Here is a 21,581-nt window from a genome sequence, read left to right as displayed (position 1 = left end):
AACTTTCTGCTACCCAAGACAGATTTGTAATGCAGGAATCTGTACATAACAGGTGGCCCTGCCCGTGTCTGAAGATGCTGGGCTTTCTTCTAAGCTCATAACCCTTCAGGAACTTTGACTTCTTCCACTCTCTCTAGATGCTGAGCAAAATATGTAGTCTGTAATGCAATTTTCAATATGATAGAAATGCAATCATGCTAAGTAAAGGCTCTTTTTACTTGGGCCAAGCTATTGCTTTGGCTGGACAAAGTAACCGTGGAAGTTCATGGCATTTCTCTTTATGTTGCAGGTGCAGGGGCTGCCTCTGGCATTTCGGCCATTTTCCCGAGTACCTCTGGCACAAGCACTTTCTCACCCTACCAGCATGCTCACAAAGGTAAGAATGCCTTCACGGATTTAATTTAGCGGCTGCTGGTTTTGAAAACAACATGCAAAAAACTGCAACTCAACTGAAAATATCTATTGTGAATTTAATTGCTAAAACTGCCATTTAAAATAATTCCAAATTAATTTTTATTTCTTGGTTAATCAACACCACTGGTTTAGTCGGACTTAAATTGGATTGGAACTGTGCTCAGTAATGCTAGCAATGAATTTAACTCATTATTTGTAGCCATACATAAATGGCACTATGCCTCAGCAAAGCTTAGCTTAGACAGATGAAAATGATTTAATGTACAAATATAGCCGGTCTTTTATTGAGCTGACATAAACAGTTCTCCAGCATTATTATTAGGTTTTAAATATAGGCAAACCTGAGAAGACACAACAGGAAAGATGAAGTTAATGAGGTACCGACAATACTCATCTTCCCAGTATTATCTGGAAACATGATGATGAGGATCATGTTTCCAGAAAAATCAAAGTTTTCATGCATTTTAGCACATCTGTCATTTTCTGCATATTTTTTTGGCTTTTCAATTCTAGTTTGTTGCATTCAAATTCTGCTTCTGAATATCTTATAGTATACTTTATTTTAAATTCATTTTCTAGCCATACTGGTTTGTCTCTATTAGAAAAATATCAGTGCTTCCGCATGTGTATTGTGTGCTCTTTTTTACTGCAAAGTTTTTGAGGCAGCCATAGTTATCAACAATCATTTTATCATTTTATCACTAATCATAGTTGTGTGTTGCTTTTGTTTGGTTGGTTTTATTTGGTTTGGGGGCGGGGGGGAGGTGTTTTGGCTGGTTGCTTGGTTGGGTTTGTTTGTGGGTTTTTTCTTCCCTGTGCTATTTCTCAGAATACAGCATTAGGAAAGCTGGTCCTCTTGCCTATATACAGCTTCCAGTAATATTAGCAGATATAACATAATTTCCTACATCTTTGTATCTGATGGATCATGTCATCAAATATTTTTAATGAATACTGTTAACTGGTTATTGCGGCATAAATGTCACCATTTTGAAAAACTGTCGATTAGTTTGCCTTTGAGATTCAACACTAAGTTTTTCAATGCTTAACAAGTAACCAAAATTCAGATCAAGTAAATGAGTATGCAAATGTAAGTGCAGAGCAGACTGCGAACTGTTAACTATTCTCTCATCCTAAAAGACACTCCTTTATGAATTTTTTTGTTGTTGTTTCTTCCAGCAGATCTTTCAGGACAAGGACATCTGGCTACAGCTCTTATAATTGCAATGTCTACGATCTTCATAATGGCTATTGCCATTGTCCTTATCATCATGTTTTACATTGTGAAAACAAAACCTTCTGCTCAAGGTAATTATTTAGCACATAAAATTTTGGCTGCAGATGTTATTTTTAGATAGTTTCTGAGAATAATTAGTGTCATATTTTTATATTCTAGCCTGTTGCAAGAGCCACTCAGTGAAAAATGTTGAAGCTCAAGCTAACACACAAGAAGAGAAGAAAGAAGTGCAAGGTATACATTGCTTTAGTTTTGGGGTTTTTTTTCCATCCAAGACAACATTGGGCTTAAATAGTCTAAATACATTTATCTTAATTACAAGTTCTCCTTTGAATTGTATAAAAATCACATCAGTTTACTAAAGAATTGTGTATTATAGGTTTTGTGCTTCCAGAGTGTCACTTAATCCTCTGATAGCAATTTAAAAGGTAGCCCAGAGATTTATGTTTGCAGTAAGGTCACCAGCAGAAGCAGCTCCTGAGACAAAACACTGGTTTGGAAACACATTGCCAACTTAAATTTCTCTAACTGTTGGTCTGCAGATAATGTTGTAATATTCTCTGAGAAGGAGGAGTTTGAGAAACTTACAGCAACTCCAGCTAAAGCTGTCAAAAGGTGGGTAAAAAAGAATCATACTTCCAGTTTGACTGAAGTGGGGAAGGGACATAATTACTGTTCATCCTGGTGCAGAGGAGCATGTGAAGAACAAATTAGATGGGTGTGCAGGCAGTTTGCTGCAGCAGGGAGAAGACTGAATGTCTTAGTCAGGTTTTCCCTCTCTGATTTCTAAGAGAGGTTGACAGATGTGATCCTGTGATACTGTGATGTCACCAAAGAGAAACCTGTGTCCTCCACACTCCCTCCATGACCACTTCCTCAGCTCTTGGGGTTCCATCTCCTCTTTTGAGATGTCTGTTTTTGGGACCTCGGTGCCGCTGTCACATACATATCATTAGTAAGGTTCCCTTCATTTTAGGCAGGAAGAGTAAAAATAGCCACTCCAGTCCTCAAGGAAACTCCTTGTCTGTAGCACCATCTGTGTGGCACAGTGTGATAGTTTTTCTCACCTTACATCTGCCTGGTTGCCAAACCTGGCTGGGTAACATGATTAAGGTGGGCTACACACTGTCCTCACTTGGAAAATCCCTCTATAAAAGGATTCTTGCAAGCTATGCATGGCTGTGTGACTTGGTGGTCATTGTACTTATACCCTGGGCAGGGGAATGCAGTTACATTCGCAGGATTTTGGAGGAAAGGCATTTTAAAAAATGGAAGGCAATTTTATTCCATTACTCTAAGATTGCAAAAGGCAGATGATCAGAGTCAACTCATGAGAGGCTTCCCTAAGATAATTGTATCCTTCATTTCACAGTGAAAATGATGCATCTTCTGAGAATGAAAGACTTTTAAGTCGTAGTATGGATAGTGATGAAGAAGCTGCAGTTGACAAGCAAGGGACTCCAGAGAGATGCTTGTTATCTTTAGTGCATTTGGCCAGAGATAAATCTTCTACAAGCAATAAATCAACTGGGGTAAGGCTATTTTGCGATTTAGAAACGAAGAGCATTTTTCTGTGGTGGTTTTTTTGTGTGTTTTTGTTGTTGGTTGGTTGGGCTGGGTTTTCTGGTTTTGTTTTTTGTTTTTTTAAGAGAACAATATACAGATGATCACCTCCCAAAATGCACAATAGTGGAAACCAGATTAATTTACAAGAGCTTCTCCAGACAAACTTATTACAGAATCTCTTTTGCATAGTGACATATATGTAGATATATATACTATTCAGGACTGAAAAACCAGATTTCCTACAAGAGTAATAACTTTGCTTTTTTGGGTATTAAATTTTATATTCTACGGAACTTTGCTTTTGAGTATTATATTTATAGTCTAAAGAAAGAAATAACAAATAACAGCAAACTCTCAATATAGCTAATGCTAATATGACTAACCCAAATGCTACATTTACCACAGAAAATCCGAGACAGTAAAATAATATGACAACATAACATCAGAGCACCTTGACCCAGTAGCATAGGTATTTCCATGGCACAGATTTTTCAACAATATCCGGTGTTGTTCTTGGTTTTCGTGTATAATTTTGCAAAAACCACACATGCTTTGAAGGTCATTCCTGTGTTCAGAAGGACACTGTAAATCCACTGCTTGTTTGGCTGTGGGAGGCCTTCAGCCTTCGCTTCTTCCTGCTGAGTATATACTGCTCAGGGTGTTTTATCTCACTTGTAGTATTCCAAGGTATAGTTAAGGACACAAATCACCCACACAACTCTTTAGTTTATTTTAACATGAAACTATCCTTAAAAGGAAAGTGTCTGCTCAGATAGTTTTAATGGGTTTAGTGCTTCAAAAGTAATTTTAAAATGGCACTAGCTAGGGCAAATTTACATCAGTAATATCAAACATCATATTTCTTTTAAGAAACTTTTCAAGTTTTAAATTGTCGAGATGTTTCAGATCAAACTTTCTAAAATAGCTCATTTTTCAGCTGAGACCAGACACAAAAAGTCTCAACAGCAGATAAACATTTTTCTAATTGTAAGCAGTTATGACTATCTGAAAAGAACTGACTACTTCAATGCTCACATTTTAAAATTTATTTTTCTAAGGTCCCTCTAAATACTCAGTGTTACTATCTTCATTTGGTTGAAACTGGGAAATACAAGTTGGGCAGGCATGAAATCAGAACATTTAATGAGAAGCGGCTTACCTTCTGAAGATCATATAGATACATTCTCTGGAGTCCTTTAGCTAGATAGCTCATAAGCACATCTGAAGCATGAACTATTTCTTCCAGACTTTCTGTTCTAACACATTCCTCATGGCCTGAAGCCTGCTGACAAGGTTGAAGACAAGGTTTCCAAAGGAAGTGCAGACTTCATCAAGATCGTCTACCCAAATACTGAAGATTTCACAATTAAGGCAGTTGTCAGAAGTTAGAAAAGAAGTAATTTTCTTCAGGCTGGAGATTAAGTAACTTTTCAACTACACAAAATAGTATTAAGTAGCTGTTGGACAAGGGTAAAGAAAATTGATCTTATCCAAGTCTGTTCCTTCCTAGTTAAAACAAAAACCATTATGCAATGAAGGATTATCGGGCTCAACTTTACCTGTTTGCTCTCAGCATAAGTGTTACAGACCTCTCATCTTCTGGCTTTGGTAAAAAGAGCATCCTACATAATTCTTCATGGGCATGGAAGTATTTAACCTCCCCCCTTGCCCTAAAAATGAGAGGAGACTGAAAAGAAGTGTCCAATAGTTTGCTTAGGAGGAGTTTTAATAAAATTCATTAAAAGAAAATTTCCTGTTTACAAGGTTCTGAAACAGCTAATCCAAGACTACAATAGCAACACAACTGATTAAACATAAGTAAATTATACCAAGAATATGTAAATGACAATCAGTGTTTGCATTGCATTGTGATACAACACACTTGCACAGCATCTGCACCTGTGAGATGGGCTTCGTTCAGGAGCAGCAACCACTCTGTGGTCTCCAGCTGCAAGTCTGTTAATCCAAGCAATAGATGTGCCTTGCCCTTTAGAGCCCAAATAAAATGAGGAAAATCCTTCCACAAAACAAAGTGGTGAAAGTGGAGCTTTTTTTTCTAGCCTGGTTCGCAGTGAAAACTCACAGATTTGTAGAGATAACGCAAGGGTCCTATCAAAAAGACAGCTTTTCAGAAAGCTCAGCCCTAATGAGAGCTGGCAGAGGGATGACAATTGCAGTCCCTGAGAACTCATGACAGTTTGACATTTGTTTTCGCTTCACATTGAATCCAAAGCCAAATCTTGAGAATATTTTTGCTAAATGAAGCGATATCAAAATGTTCATGTTTGGCTTGGAAAATGTCAGGTTCTCAGTCCAAGTTTCTTTCTTGTCAAAAATGACTAGAGCACCCTGGACCTCAGATTTGCCCTGTCCAAAGCATCATTGGTATTTTTGTTTTAATCTATCTGTAAAATGTTTCAGATTCAACCAGGCAAAATATCACAGAAGAACATGCAGTTAATTAATAACACACTAAGCAGTTCTATGTCAAGTGACAGAAAAGAAGATCCCCCTCCTCTACAGTCCACCTAGATTACTGGAAGAAAGCAATTCCAGTCTTAATTTAGTTCCCTGTGGTAAATCCTGCTCTGCTTTACCTGGACATCCCTGCATTAATTGCCTGCGTGTGCGGTATTGAATTTGTCCTCATTGTTAGGAGTTTGGTTCAGTCTAAAAGAGAAATAAAATATAGAAACCTTTGGAACAGAATAGTAATTGATCTTAAAAAAGGCTAGAAGATGGAAAGAAAGATCTCTAGCAGTGGAAGGTGAAATGAGAAATAGGTTTAAGCTTCACATGAATGCTGTGTCCTTTTCTTTGGGTCTTCCAAGGGACTCTTGAGGACATTATTTGATAACCCCTAGCACCATGAAATGAGGAACTCCCACAAGTTTTCCACTGCTGTCTGCTAATTGCTTACTAGTGCGACTGAAAAATTAATGAAACAAAAATCTTCTCATTTAGATTCAAAGTCGAAGGAAAAAGATACTCGACGTGTATGCTAACGTATGCGACGTTGCAGAAGGTGAGTATACAAAACTTGCACCTATAATAACCGCACAAAATTACATCACAAGTCTTTTCTATAAAATAAGAAAGGCCTCTGCCTTCCTGTGGAAAGCAGGAAGTCCCAATCCAGAAAAGACCCTTTGAAGGCAGATTTGAGGCAGCCAAGTCCAGGCTGGGCTTGGGCTGGGTCATACCATGGCTTCTCTCCAGGAGCATCCATGGGCTTCCTTCTGCCGCAGAGCAAGGAAGGTGGTGCTGGGTCATGCTGGGACATGCACAAAGACCAAGTTTTGGAGAAGCTCTCACATGCTCCATCTAGAAGAAACCTGTTTGGTGCATTTGTCTAGTCCCTTGGACAACAGAGAGAAACTAGTTCCAAACATGAAAGTGTGATTTGGGGAGGGTGAGGACTGCATTTCAGACAAAAGTCTTGACCTACTCTGCTTCTCTAAATGCTGTCCCACTTTTTATGACAAAAAGAGTGGAGTTTCCAAGACAGTGTTTTAAGTGTTCTAAGCCTCTTTAGCACTTGACTACCTGGACTGTTTTGGCAGAAGAGACATGAATTAATTTCCCTGCACAAGACACAACTGCATTTATGTCCCTCCACACACATACACATACTTGGTGTGCCCATGTGTGCATGTACATATGAGCTTTCTGTGTCTCAGGGAGCTCTATCTCCCATCAAATTACTGCTGTTGAGGCTGAAGCAGGGAAACTACAGAAACAGAAGACTGTTTTTGAAAAAATGCTGTAGCTGATTCTCTCCTCTATTCTGTAACCATGAATATATAGGAAAAGAAAGTCCAGGAAAAAAATTGCTTTTTCCCCACAGGATGAATGTTAAATCCTCTCTAGAGATCCAGTGATAGTAATGACAATTGAAGCACTTGCAGGGACTTCATGCTCGCAAGCATCTGGCATCATTGCTTCACCTCCCTCCTCACATTTCTACAAGGGCAACTTTCAATTACAGAGAAGTTGCAGCAGCTGCTGGTGACAGACTCAGAGAAGGGTCAAAGCTGCCTCACGAGCTCACACACTGTGCCTGACGTGCAGAGGTGTATTAATGGAGCTGCTCACTAGGGATATGGTTGCAATATACTTTTTCTAACAGCTAGTAAATTGTTGAAGGAAGTGGCAATGCCAGGGGAGTTTGTACAACCTATCTAATACTTCTTTCTTTGACAACCTTTTACTCTAATTATTGTAACCTACTGTCACTAGGAAGAATTAATTTGGTAATATAAAGTAATAACTTTATTGTTAGACATACTTATCATGGACTATTGCTTTAAGGTTTTGGCTGTACTTATTGCTAACAGTGTATACTGTAGTACTTTAATAAATGTCTTGAATAGTCAAGATGTGTGCACAGAGCTATCTGATAATAAGCACCTCGCTTTGCAGGTCTGAGCCCTACGGAGCTGCCATTTGATTGCCTGGAGAAGACCAGCCGAATGCTCAGCTCGACCTACAACACAGAAAAAGCCATAGTGAAAACGTGGCGCCACCTTGCTGAGAGCTTTGGACTGAAGAGAGATGAGATAGGTGGTATGACAGATGGCATGCAGCTCTTTGATCGCATCAGCACGGCAGGTTACAGCATCCCAGAACTGCTAACCAAACTGGTGCAAATCGAGCGGTTGGATGCTGTGGAATCCTTGTGTGCGGATATTCTGGAGTGGGCGCAAGCGATGCCGGCTCCTGAACCAGCAGCGACGTCCTGACTCTCCTGCCTGGGGCCTGTGATTCCACATCATCCGCAAGAACCGTGAGTCCAGCAAGCACCATGTCAAAGACTTTGGACAAAAGACCATTGATGTTTCTTCTACGTAATTGTTCCTGATGATTAACAGGAAGCCCTTCTATTTGACTTCCGAAAAAATTGAAGTTACGCATCTACCAAAACAAGGGCAGAAGTCTCCCAAGAAGCTTGGTATGAACCATGTCATTAGCAAAATGATCGTGTTAAACAGTTACTGATAATCTGTGGACACACAAACACCCATTTTGTGGTCTGTGTATGAGCATATGTGCAGATAACCCTGCTGATACCCTTCCTGCCTGGCCTGCAAGAAAGCCATTGAATTGCTCTCTGACAATATTGCTGCCTCTTAGGGCTTTGCTCAATGGTTTAATAGTCAGTCAAAAGCAGTACCACTGCTACAGTGCCAATCAATACACATTAGGCACATACATTCCTTTTGGCTCTAACACATTTAATTTCATTTTCTATACTTAACATGGGTTTGTTGAATCTAGAAGTGTGTGCATAGGTGTATATACAGAGTCCTCAGGTTAACTAACTATATTGTATGAAAAAAGAGTCAACATGATTTACAGATTGAAGTGCTTCAAAATGCTGTACATAATGCACATAAATGCACTCTTGGTCAACATGGACATTTCAGAAATTGTAAATTCAACCTGCTGACTTGCTGAGGACAAACTGGTTAGCAAGTGTGCAGTAGAAGTTGGCAGTCACTCCTTGTAAGTTGAGAGCAAGAAATTCTTCCCTTCTGCGCTGATACCAAAAAAAAAGCAATGAAAACATCTTGTCCACTACCATGAAAAATGTATTTTTCCAGTAGTGACACCTATATATCAAATTCTATTACAAGTCTTATATTACAAGCAGAGGAATTTCAGCAGATGACAGTTGTACACTAAGAGCAAAAAGAGTACATTTATCTAGAGATACTTTAAATGCAGAAGAATAAGTGGTTTTTTAAAATGGTCTACTCTTGTAAATGTAGACTGTGAGCACAGAGTTCACAGGTGAAAATCAGAGCCCATGGAAGACAAATATTTTGAGCTTGTGTGCAACAAAAATTGACCTTATATTTTTCCCCTTTTAACTAATCTATGATTTTCCTAGTTAAAAGCTCTCTAAAACTTGTACAGACCACAAACCAATAGCTGTTACAAAACCTATTTGTTTAATTTGCAGCTAAAATGTGTGATGGCAGATTTCAACAAGTGCAACCACTAAATTAAGAGATGTGACAGTTAGAAAGCAATACTTTTCAAATTCCAAAATGCATGACTGAACAAAATGCTATAAAAATATTAACTATAACCCCAAAGTTAACAATCAGTATTCCATCAGTTAGTAACTAGATCTTATCTATGGTAGTATCATAATTGTGCGGAACATTCAGTATCACCCTTTAACGTCTATATTTTCTATCTTTTCAGCACTTGATTTGTATAGCAGAGGAAGTACAGACTGCAACATAAAACCTATCCTTCTCCTTATTTGTCTTCCACCATTTATTTCATATCATAACACACTCTTCATTAATTTACATATGCCAAATCTGATGAGAATTTTGACTTTTCTTTAAAGGAATCGAGAAGCTGCATTTATTTGAACATTTAACTAGCTGATTAGTGTTTAATTTAGGGGTGAAATGCTTGCTGTCTTGAAAGCAATGGCAAATTAATGCAGCTTTCAACAGGCTTCAATAAGATTCCTAGATTTCCTGATGACTCAGCAATCTTCAACAAGATTTTCAAGACCCTGAATTTACAGTTTAGGACTACTGCTACTAAAAAAAATGAACCAAACCAAACCAACCAACCAACCAAAAATGGGAAGATTCAATTATTTCTTGTGCCAGTGTGTAACTACAGTGTTATTTAGTGGACTGCCTCCTAAATTTCATGTTTCATTTAATAGTACATGCCATTTATTTGTTTAAAAGAAGATACAGGAATCCTCTTTTTTGTGTTTATTTGGCCTTGAAAAATTAGGGTCTTGAAATCAATGGTGCCAATGTGAATACAAACTATTTAACATTATTTTATTTAGTATACAGTATTTTTATTGCTACACAAAAGATTTACAGGAATGAAAATTTTTCCTGTAGGTCTTGCCAAAGCTTACTTTCTAATAATTTTGTTTAAAGCTGTATATATAAGTTATTATATTGTAAAATATGAACATAAGATATGCTAATAAAAGAAATAAGTCAAAGACAGTTGTATTAGCCATTTATTTGATTAAATCACATATTCCCTTCTAAATCTGTAATGAAATGAGTTAGCCAGGGGCTAGCAGGTACATTCCTGTGGTATGGGAGTGTCTAGGTAACATACATGAAGGAATCTTTGTGTTCCTGTAGGATACTGCTTCTCTGTACTTTGGGAACTTTCAAAGCAGAAACCATTCTTCCTTTGTCAATACTGTTTTGGATCAATAATTCACCTTGCAGGTACTATGAAAATGCCAAACTGAGCAACCTCTTGCAGAAATTGTTTGTAAGTTGTTATGTATGTACTGAGAGCTGGTACAGACGGTGAGACTGGTGAGTAATCTCACAGTAGCAATACTCTCTCGTTAATGTGTGTTCCTAAATTAGCAGTATTATCACAGAATCACAGAATCACAGAATCGATTGGGTTGGAAAAGACCTCAGAGATCATCGAGTCCAACCCTTGGTCCAACTCTAGTCTGCTTACTAGATCATGGCACTAAGTGCCATGTCCAACCTCACTTTAAAAACCTCCAGGGACGGCGAGTCCACCACCTCCCTGGGCAGGCCGTTCCAATGCCTGACCACTCTCTCTGTAAAGAATTTCTTCCTAATATCCAGTCTAAATTTCCCCTGGCAGAGTTTAAGCCCATGCCCCCTTGTCCTATTGCTGACTGCCTGGGAGAAGAGACCAATCCCCACCTGGCTATAACTTCCCTTCAGATAGTTATAGAGAGTGATGAGGTCACCTCTGAGCCTCCTCTTCTCCAGACTAAACAACCCCAGCTCCCTCAGCCTCTCCCCATAGGTCTTGTGCTCAAGTCCCTTCACCAGTCTTGTTGCCCTTCTCTGGACCTGCTCCAGCACTTCAATGCCACATTATCGGCAATCTCAACTGGAAGCTTTCACTGCATGACAGGATAATGATGTTCATCCAGTCTCAGGCTGCACTGGTGAGACTGCCAGCAGAACCACCAGCTTCTACAAAAAACAGAGCATCAACTTGCATTTCCCTCAGACCCTGGTGATTAAACTAAGACTTTCCAAGTATTTCATACAGATGAAACATACTCTAAATGTAAGAAAAACTCTCCTACTTTGGGACAGTTTGGGGCTTTGTTTATTCAGATTCATTTGTTGGTTTCAGCACAATGAATATGTTCTTGTTCCATCAACAATTAAAGGACAGAAAGGCTCCAGAAACTGCAACAAAAGCTTTGAGTTTGCTGGATAGTTGAGAGAAGCTGATGTTCTGAATTTCACTTTACTGTCTTTTTACTCCCTGCACTATATGTGCAGGAGTTAACATGGAGTGAAGCTCACTCCAACAGGCATTGCTGCATCTAAACACATCGCTGTCAAAAAGACTTCAGCATTCCCTGCTTCAATGTGCTTATGGACAGCCAGCCAAAGAAGAAACTTTGGTTTCTGGGGTTTAACTTGACAGAGCACAGATCTGTGTAAAATATCCATGTCCTTCCACTGTGTAAAATAATGAAGCAAAACATAACAAACAAAGCACCTGAGAGGCACTGTGAGATGTCTTTGTGTCAGTTTTTCCTTCTTTTTTTTTTTTTTAAATTTTTAATTTAAGTTCAGAGCTTCCAGCACACTGTATTGTACCTGTGCAAATACAGGTGCCTGCAGTGAGATTCATTTAACACTAAATAATCAAGATGGGTTGCATCCTCAAACTATAGGCTACAATGTCTCTAGACTGTAAAGAGATCCTGGAGTGACAAGCTTTGATGTAAACACATATTCTACAGCGGTCCATGGTTAGATGAGTTGAATCTTACCAAGTAACCAACTTATTACAGGTGTGTGACTGTATTTCAGCTCAGTAACATCTCCGAAATACCTGCAGCCAGCAAGTGTAGAATGCAGATGAACCATGGAACTGTTATAAATTATGTTAATTAGTGTGCTGTTGTAGGGAATAATTGCAATAGATGAATGGTCAAGGTGTACTTAGGTTAATTTCTCTGGCATTGTGTTCTAATGTTCTTACTATGTACAGCAAATTGGCTCATATAAGATTAAAGATATGATTGACTATTAAATCCTAAATATGATAAGGAATTTGCAACAAGAAGCTAAACAGAAGTTTCTAAATTTTCACATCATAAGAGCATTAAAGATTTTAATCCGTTGTAGTGACTTTACTTCCAATATAAACACATTTCTTACCACACAGTCTTAAACAAACCTCACTTCAATGATCCAGATGCTGAAGAAAACACGACCTCCCTTGCTTAGAAGTGGCTCCTCACTGCTCTGGCAAGCAGTTGATCAACTACAGACTGTCTTCTTCAGAGCAATATATCAATCCTGCTTTTGGTGTGAAGAAGCCAATCTGTATGTTTGCTTTTAGAAAAGACTTCTTCTTTTCAGCTCCTGACACCATTTCTTTAGCAAACACTCATTACCTTGGTCTCAGCTTTTTAACCTAACGCTGAAAGACCAGACTGAACAGAGGTGGAGGGGGTAGTTACATCAGTGTAAACGCTCAGGTGGTGATTTCACCTTGACTAACCCGTAAAATGTCTTTACACAGCTACAGATCTACTTTGATCATCCCTGAAAGTTTGTTGTCTTATCACAACAAGTGCTACACAATCTAGGGGTGTCTTAGTGATTAAAAAAATATATAAATTGTCACAGTAGAATAGAATATTCTTTTAAAAGGCTGCCTTTTCACAGTAGAGTGGAAAGGGTACTGTTTTACCTTGTCCTGATTGCCACAATCTTGGGATTTTCCTCCGGACAGAGGGAAAATGGTGCCTTCTTTCAGAGCAAAGGAGCATGCCAGCAGCAAGAGGGGCTTCCAGAAGGCAAGGTGGGAAAGGCTGGGGGAAAAAGTGAGAAAGCAGAGGTTCTGCAGCACAGCAGGGAATGGGAGGCAACTGGTATGCACAGGGGCAGGTACAGGACAAGGCCTCAAATAGTTGTGTAAAGAATGTTTCTGGGAGTTAGGGGAGATACACAGAATTTTCACAAACAGAAAGTTTTTAGAGTTGGACAGTAAGACCCAACCCCTAAGGAAATGAGTAGGTCAAGGGGAAAATTATTTACAAGACCTTTTGCTTCCTTTTTGATGTGCATTTTTTTTTTTTCCTTAAAAGTAATTGTTCTTCTTTCTACTCTGATAAACCCAAACTTTCAAGTTGAAAAGACCCTTTAAGGTACTTGGAAGTGCTTACTTAAAATAAAAGATTGAAGAGCTTCACACAAAGCTCCAGTCAACTCAAGGTTTTGCCACAAGAACTCCTATAGCCTGTGCCATGGACACTGTAAAAATGTCATTAGGGCTTTTTTCCTTTGTTATACATCAGCAGGCCCTGCTAGAGAGAACACTTAGCTCTGTGTCTACAGATAAACCTATTCCAAACTCCATCACCGGCCTTTTGGGTGTCCTTGTGGAAAGTCCCTCCCAGGCAAGATTAGTACCTACTATCTTGCAAGGCCTTTCCCTCTTAACCCCAGCTTCCTAGCCTGACCAGTATAATCCCAGTTCTAACTTACAGAAACTTGCCTGACTTTGCAAACTCTCTCTAATCTTAGGTTGCAGTTACGAACTGCCCTCTTCATGGCTTTTGATTTCTGATGGTCTTGCTCTGATGACACCAATAAAAAGAAAAAACAGAGGTAAGGTGGGCTGAAAACCATGAGTGTCTGACTTGCAGCATAAAGCAACAACAGCTGACTGCCTCTGTACATTGAGAATTTGGGATCATTAATCCATTATCCATGAACAAAAAGATAATGTGTGTCAATGCCCGGCAGTAGGGGTTGGAGGATGAATCAAAAAAGCCAGTTTAAATTCTCCCCAGCGACCTCAAAGCCTCATACAATTTAGAAGTCCTGCTTCATTATAAGAATGATGCATTTAAGAGGTGAGAAAACAAAACAAAACAAACTTACCAATGGAGGTGAAAATCATGACCCAGAGGTGAGCCAATGACTTCTGTATGCAGAAATCATTCTTCTGCGAGCAACCTCTATATTCCTCTGTGATAATGAAAAGCAAAGAGAGGTTATACCCTTATTACGTATTGGACAGGTTTTCTAGTGCATATTCCAGTAAATATATTAATACAAACAGGGTGAGAACACACTATCTATATCTGTTTCTAGACACATAATATTGCATATATATTCTATTTCCCCCACACCCAAATAAGCTCTTTTGATTATTTATTGTGATATGAATTATAATGTGTAGCACCTGTTACCTCTGGCATTAATTTATCACTCTCAACTGCTCTTCAAGGACAAAAAAACATTGGTTCCTTTTTGCCAGAGTTCTGTGAGGCTAGACTGTCTGCATACTCATGTTATGGAGGAATGATAAGAAACCTCGCATGCTGTGCTGCAGAAGATGTCAGTGATGAGCTGTTATACAGGTCACACACAGAGCCGTCTCATTTGTCCATCAGCTTTAAAATAAATAGATAGATAGATAGATAGATAGATAGATAGATAGATAGATAGATAGATAGATATGTATAGTTGGTGAGAGGGGCTGCTTTAAAAACAAGCTTGTAATAGGATTCAAGTTAGTATGGCAAGACAGTTCAGGAATACACAATGATTTTCCAATTTAAGCCACCACACAGAAGCAAATGAAAAGTTGGGAGGATGTAACACTGGAGACCAATTAATAGAAAGACAAATGAAACAGGGAGGAAGCAGAGTTAGGCACGTATTTCTGGAATTTGGCCTTGGTGTGCAAGGCTGCTGTGAAGAAAGAAGCCATAGCTTCTGTGAAGAAAGCTGTGAAGAAAGAAGCTGTGAAGAAAGAAGCCAAGCTCCAGTGTGGAGAAGGACAAACCAGGAGAACATGAAACTGCTACATTTTGGAGAGGACAGTGGAACACGGAAATCCTGTTTATTTGCATTTCTTATTATATAAATAGCTCTTGAATCCACATACTAGAATACTATTTCTTCTCAAGGACAAAAACCAGTCTGGCAACACTAGTTATCTCCAACCTTCTTCAAAGGCATGCTGCTTTTCCAAAATGCTGATGTGTGGGTGGGTTATTATGCTCCTGTTGGAACTCTTGTACCACATGATACTTTCATTTTCCTGTAAGTTGAACAGATTATTTTAGTTTCTTTTCTCCATAACCACCTGCACTGAGGATGCCATTTTATGGAGCTGAAGATGACCTTACAGTAAACTTATTAATAGGAATGTTATTGTATGCTGAGTTTTCCCAGCTGCTGTTGTTAGCAGTATCCTGGCCACAGAGTTTACAGCCCTTGCTTGTGCATGTCTACCAGAGCAGTTACTGACCATTAAGTTGCAGTGATCAGAGAGAAGTGGTATATTCAGGGAAATATTCCTTGGGACCAATCTAAATATCCTTCAGTGATGGGCACAAAGAGAATTGAGTTTAAAATTAATTAATTAATTAATTAATTAATTATATGTATGGCTTCTCGGATTTCTTTTTCTCCGGTAATTCTCTCAGTGTGACTTCAGAGATCAGAATGTCTTGTGAGTTATGTCTTGCTAAATTTCAACTCAGGACCAGTAACTCAAAAAAAGCTGCTACAAGCAATTAAACACTAAGTGATTTTGTTCAAAGTTATCTCTTCTAGTAGTGATCAGGTAGTCATAAATATACAAGACACTTGCTTTCAATATTATGTGAAAAGCAAAAGCCTAATAGCCAGGAATGTTCCTATCCATGGTCAGAAGATGGCATTAAAGCATTCCATCAGCCCTAAATGCATCTATTTTTGACAGCGGGTAGTGGTGGTTTTGACACAGAACGCTATGATTGTCAGTATGACACATAAATATGCCTTTGCCCATCACAGCGTTTCTCAGGGAGATGTCCAAGGTAGGATCACAACACTGCGCAGCATTATCACTTGAAAAATCTTTGTAACTTTTAAGAACATGTGCACATTATATCATTAAGAGGAGCAAAAGGGGTCACTGCTTTGCCACCACAGTTCCTCTAACCGTTTGGAAAGTGGAAGATTACCAAATTGTCTCATAGATCAAATTTTCAGACTTTCTGGACTAAATTTAAAATGTTATCCTGAAGATAAACGCTTTCTATCAGACCATCAATCCCTGAAGATGTAAAAGTTTTAGGTGAAAAATCCAGTATATAATTAAAGGATCCAGTGTCACAGCTCTAAATTACAAGCTCTGCTTACAGCCTCTTTTAAATCTGAGCCAGTAAGTTAAATCATGCATTCTAGACATTGATGCTGATCATGACTAGAAGTACTTTAAAATTATGTTGCCTTCAGCATACTTCACCTTTCAGGTTAATTTATCTGCTACAAGAAATTTTTCCTCATAATATTGAATACTGAATTCAGTTATATAACATTAAAAAATATGCAAGCCAGTCATGTTCAGGAGAACTGGAAAATGACTGTGAAATCCCACTTTAAGAGACAGACCTTTTGTCAGCTGGTGAAAGTCACAAATATAAAGAAACAGAGCACACCTGTGCAGGCTGGATAATGGTAGCCTACTTTCTTTAGATCTGCCAAGGTACAACTGCTCCCTGCCAAGGGAACAACCTTTCTTATGGGTTTGTCCAATCTAGACTTTGTAAATTGTCTTGCCTATTTATTGATAGGAAGCCTTGGATAAACAGCAAGGGCAATTACAATTCTACAACAGATGAGTCTGTAAAAAAACCCCAAACATTCTCTTCAAGTTGGGTGGCCTTTTCTTGGCAGAAATCTATCCTAACATAAGCAGGTGAAATATTCTTGTTGACTTTCCCAACAAGGACCCAACGTGGACTGCTGTGGACAACTGGGGTGGGCTGGTCCACAAGAGTGATGGTCAAGACCAGGAAACAAGTATGTGTGTACAAAATCTGATATACCAAATATTTAGAAGCAGAAATATATAAATAACTATGATTTCAGTACAAAATTTCTCCTAGTACCTCCTTTTGGCTGTTAATGACAAAGGCAAGCTAGGCTAGCTATGCTTCTAATGTAGACAGCATTATTAGTTTAGTTACTCCAGATAAGCAATTACAAATTGAAACAGAGTTAAAATCTCCATTTCAGTTTTTTTTATTTCCGATCATTTTAGTTCAATTTTTTGGTAGACTGACATTTTACTTTCCTTGAAGTGTCTGATCCTGAAATCACACTGTTGTCAGACAATCATTTCACATGTGTTTATAGTCCATATGTCCCATGAAACCATGTACATTTAAAGATGTGCTCTAACGCAAACTGAAAATCCAATGGCAAATAAAACCAGTTCCAAATTCATCATTGTTTTACTTTTCTAGATATTAGGAAGATTCATAAATATTTTTGCATTAACAGGATTAGTGATAAATTTGGGAAAAAAACATGGCATGGTTCATACTCTTTAAAGATCTTCACTGTGAAGTTTTAGGACAATGTACCGAGAAACTGTAAATTGTCTGTCAGCAACTGGCTTCAAAACTATCACTTCTGCCATCGCAAGTTGAGCCTCCATATGGCTCTACTACAGTGTATATGTGACTCTCATTTTTTTGCCAAGAATTATTACCCTCAGTCAAAAATCACATGCACGTTTTGGAACTTCACTATAGCTGTTTTATTTATAGAAGTATCTATTCTTCACAAGCCAGTTCATATTCATTTCCATAATTCATTTATTTCTTTATTTTTGATACTTTTTATTCTTATTGTGAAATCAAGAACTTGTATTTTTCTTCAAAGCTCCGTTAAAAGTTACTTAAAAATAGTCTCATCTTTAGTTCATCAATCAGTTTAACTACATTAACATTTAACAGATCCAAAAACCTTTTTTTTTTTTCCCGCATTTTAAATAGAAACATTCTAGATCATAAAAACTTGAAATCAACAGCAATTCATCTTTTCAGGCTGTAAAAACTACTGCATATAAAACACAAGGGACCAGCAGTAAAAGCTACACCATTCTCTGGGCATCTCTTTCCCACATCACCTTTGCCATTATGAGATGTGAACACGTGTTAAATTGGTACCACAAGGAAGATCAGCAGATTAACAAACAGTGATGAAGGCTGAAAGCCAAGAGCACAAGCAACACTACTGTAGACATGGGAAATCTAACAACTTTGTATAGTGTGCTTTTTTTGTTATTAATTTTCTAATATTTTAGCACATGAGGACTGCGAAGACGTTTCCTAAGAAAGGGGATTTTCTCTCCAGTCAAAGCTACATGCAAGCTTTCGCACTGCTAGTAAATCTGACAGAAAACCAAAACTACAGATAAAGAAATACTTATTCCAAAACATAATCCACTGTCAGCAAAAGCTTTTAGCTGTGATTAGTGATATTTTAAAAATACCTAGGATTGGGTTCCTGTCCAAAGAGCACACACTGCTCACTCTCACTTCCAGACACACTTGGTGCCAAATCTGCTGTAGATTCCTTTCATAGGAAAGCTTGTCAGAAATGTAAGTCAAATTGCTAGAAAAATATTTGCAGTTAGAACTCAACTTCAAAGATGCAGTTCAAAGGTAGAAATACAAAGGAAAAGCAAGAAAAAACGTATGAAAATGAGAAGTAAACTTCTCTGAAGTTTTAGACTGACTGCCAGTGTTAGTCAAAGACTAACATACAATAGATCTCTAATTTTAACTGCAGTATATATTTTACAATTAAAGAGTATCAGTAATTAGGGTACAAAACAGAAATAAGAAATGGAAGACTAAATTGAATTTTTAAAAGTATCTTATTTCCTATGTGTGAACACTGAGCTGTATTATCACACTCAGAAAAGAGATCAGATGAGGATTGTAATGCAAATTAATAAAAAATATAGCAGAAACAATAACATATAATAATTATACATTAGGGATTACTATCGGCAAGCTTTTTAAGAAATGTTTTTATTTACATTTTCAGAGATCTTACAACCCAAAGTTACACTAGAAATTCATACAAAGCAGGGTAAAATACTAAATGTTACATAATTACAAGAAAAGGTCAAACAAACACTAAGACATTCTGAAATCAAAACAACAATAACAGCATTTCTCATTCAACACATCTAGTTATGTTAAATCAAAACCTAGTTTTAATAATTAAAACTGTAATTGTCTCAAAAGACAATTTGGGAAGATACCTGCCTGTTACTTATCAACAGTAAAATAAATAAATGAATTTCTAAAACTCTCCAAAGAGTCAAAGGTAACTAAGATTCATACCTGTGAGGAAAGGTTGGTATTTCTGATCTGCTTACTCAAGGGATCCAATTCCTTTGATTGCATTAGTCATTCAGAACAGCAGCATTATTTCACTTCTTTAAAAAGTGTTGAAGAAAGCCATTTAGCGTATTATGCAGTTTTTCATTTTCCTTTTTGTCAATGAGGGAAATATCAATGAGATTGCACATGATACAGAGCAACTTACAGAGTACTGTGGTTCTGCTTAGTTTATTTACAGAAAACAGTAAAAAAAATATTCACGTTTCAAGTAACAGGCAGTTGACAAATTATACGGAACAATAATCAGATTGAAAGACAGTGCTAGTGACTTGTGCTTAGGCTGGACGTAAGAGAGTTACTCCTCGACAATCCCAAATTCAACAGAATTGAATTGAGGTTTATACAGAGAAAAGCATGATCTGGATTTGTAGTCCTGTGTAGTTCTTGGATCACCTGATGAAGAGCAAACAATTCAAACATCTTCTTATTGCTTCTGCAAAAGATTTTACATAAAATAATTGTCAATTGAAAACAGAGAAGTTTCATCTAAAGAAAAGAAAAGTTTTCTACAGAAAACTATTTTTTTAATTAAGAAAAATATGCATTATATTGGGAGTTTCATATAATTCTTCTACATTGCATATGGTGTCTGAGCAGGTTCTCAATGCATTTTACTTGAGTAAGTGGTATTTACATGTAGTATAAAGAAAGCTCAAGGAAAGGCTGTAACAGGGTTTCACTAATGTGAAATAAGATTTCAGAAACAATAAATAAATAAATAAAGGAGTTCTCAGCAAATTTTACTTTTAGTATATTTCCAATGTAGGTTATTATTTGTATTAGATTATTTTATAGGAAACCATATTTTTTTCCTAGAGTTCAATTTTGTTCCAAATAAAGTCAAATGAAAACCTCAGTTTTGTCAACAACTTTAAGTCTAATGTAAAAAATTGCTCAGTTTAGATACCTGCTTTTATAAATGAAACAATCCCATTAAGTAATGCATGAAAACCTTTGTTACAATAACCTAACAATTAGTGAGCAACAACATATTTTATAAAGATTAACAATCCCCAAAAGGCCTATACAGTTCAAGATCTGAAATTTTGTTTTTGAAGGAAATGAAAACTGATGAAACAGGAATGCAAGTCACAGATGAGGCTGTATTTTCAAAGCAGATATTACCAAATGCCTGAGTAAAACTGAAGGTCAAGGGAAAAGAATAGGGTTCTCTTCTAAGTATTCTTGTCATCTGCATACATAAGGAACATTTCCTCTTTAGGCTAGGGTTGCTTAGTTTCTTTTTTTTATTAGTTTGTATTCTGTAAATTGAACTGGCTATATAAGCATTGAGAGTCCCGTCTTACACATCTGTGACACAAAGTTTAAATTTAACTGCTACCAGAGAATTCCAGGTTTGTCTATGGCAGAGCAAATAAACAGCAAAACAGAGATCAGTTTTGAAAAAGCAGAAAGATGAAGGTCCCCAGGTTCGCTGATTTAATAATAACTAACAGAATAATGGTAGTAAAGGATTACTTTATTCTGGAGAGTTTTTGTAGTATAACACAGAGCTTTTCCAAAACCTGAATATCCAGCTTAGAACTTCGAAGCAATACAGAGCAAGTACGGAAGAAGGATTCGTTACTGCAGGCTTCCAGGAAAGGCTGTAAGAAACCTGTAAAAGAAAATTATTTTTTAAATGTATCGTGGAGCTCTTCTGTGCAGCGAAAAGTAACACAGCTATTGATACCTTTAGAGGGCTTTAAATGCCTTGTGTTATGCAACTATTAGAAAAATGAAATAATTCAGTTTACGTTGGGTATGTGATGCAAAACTCAGGTAAAAACAGGAACTGAAAAAACGCAAGTTCCTAAGAGTTCTGACATTATTGACCCTTGTATTAAAACAAGGCCTATTCCCTTGAGAACAAAGGAAAATAGGAAACAATAATTTTAAACTCAAATAAAAATTCTTATCTTGAACATATTTCTTCAACGCTCATTAATCACAGTTCTTTCCATTTGTTCATGTGAGGGGAATATTAAGCCCTGTAAAAAGCCTCACAAGGAAATATTTTAAGCTGCTGCAGATCACATGGACAGGGATAGTACATGTAGAAGTTAATGTGATGCCTGACAACCCTTAGTTATCAAAATACCATCACTGTACTCTGCTTCAAGACAG

At 37.5% G+C, this 21,581-nt stretch overlaps 2 protein-coding genes across 3 annotated transcripts in view; one reads left to right on the top strand and one right to left on the bottom strand.

Moving 5' to 3' along the window:
• EDAR (ectodysplasin A receptor) overlaps nt 1-7,959 on the top strand; it is a gene marked incomplete at both ends in the record, with an annotated part of 64,822 nt that extends 56,863 nt beyond the window's left edge. The window contains 7 exons of one of the 2 annotated variants that reach the window (XM_080363944.1): nt 290-376; nt 1,594-1,722; nt 1,811-1,885; nt 2,194-2,266; nt 3,024-3,183; nt 6,182-6,242; nt 7,640-7,959. In XM_080363944.1, the coding sequence (XP_080220070.1) occupies nt 290-376; nt 1,594-1,722; nt 1,811-1,885; nt 2,194-2,266; nt 3,024-3,183; nt 6,182-6,242; nt 7,640-7,959 (905 nt within the window). The remainder of the gene's footprint in view (nt 1-289; nt 377-1,593; nt 1,723-1,810; nt 1,886-2,193; nt 2,267-3,023; nt 3,184-6,181; nt 6,243-7,639) is intronic. The other variant, XM_080363945.1, reaches the window with a different exon arrangement.
• Nucleotides 7,960-19,715: 11,756 nt separating this feature from the next.
• CCDC138 (coiled-coil domain containing 138) overlaps nt 19,716-21,581 on the bottom strand; it is a gene marked incomplete at both ends in the record, with an annotated part of 37,440 nt that continues 35,574 nt past the window's right edge. The window contains 2 exons of the mRNA XM_080363454.1: nt 19,716-19,887; nt 20,934-21,072. Of these exons, the coding sequence (XP_080219580.1) occupies nt 19,716-19,887; nt 20,934-21,072 (311 nt within the window). The remainder of the gene's footprint in view (nt 19,888-20,933; nt 21,073-21,581) is intronic.

Source organism: Nesoenas mayeri, assembly GCF_963082525.1.
Source record: "Nesoenas mayeri genome assembly, chromosome: 1".
NCBI lineage: Eukaryota > Metazoa > Chordata > Aves > Columbiformes > Columbidae > Nesoenas > Nesoenas mayeri.
This window is presented reverse-complemented; position numbering and strand designations above follow the sequence as displayed.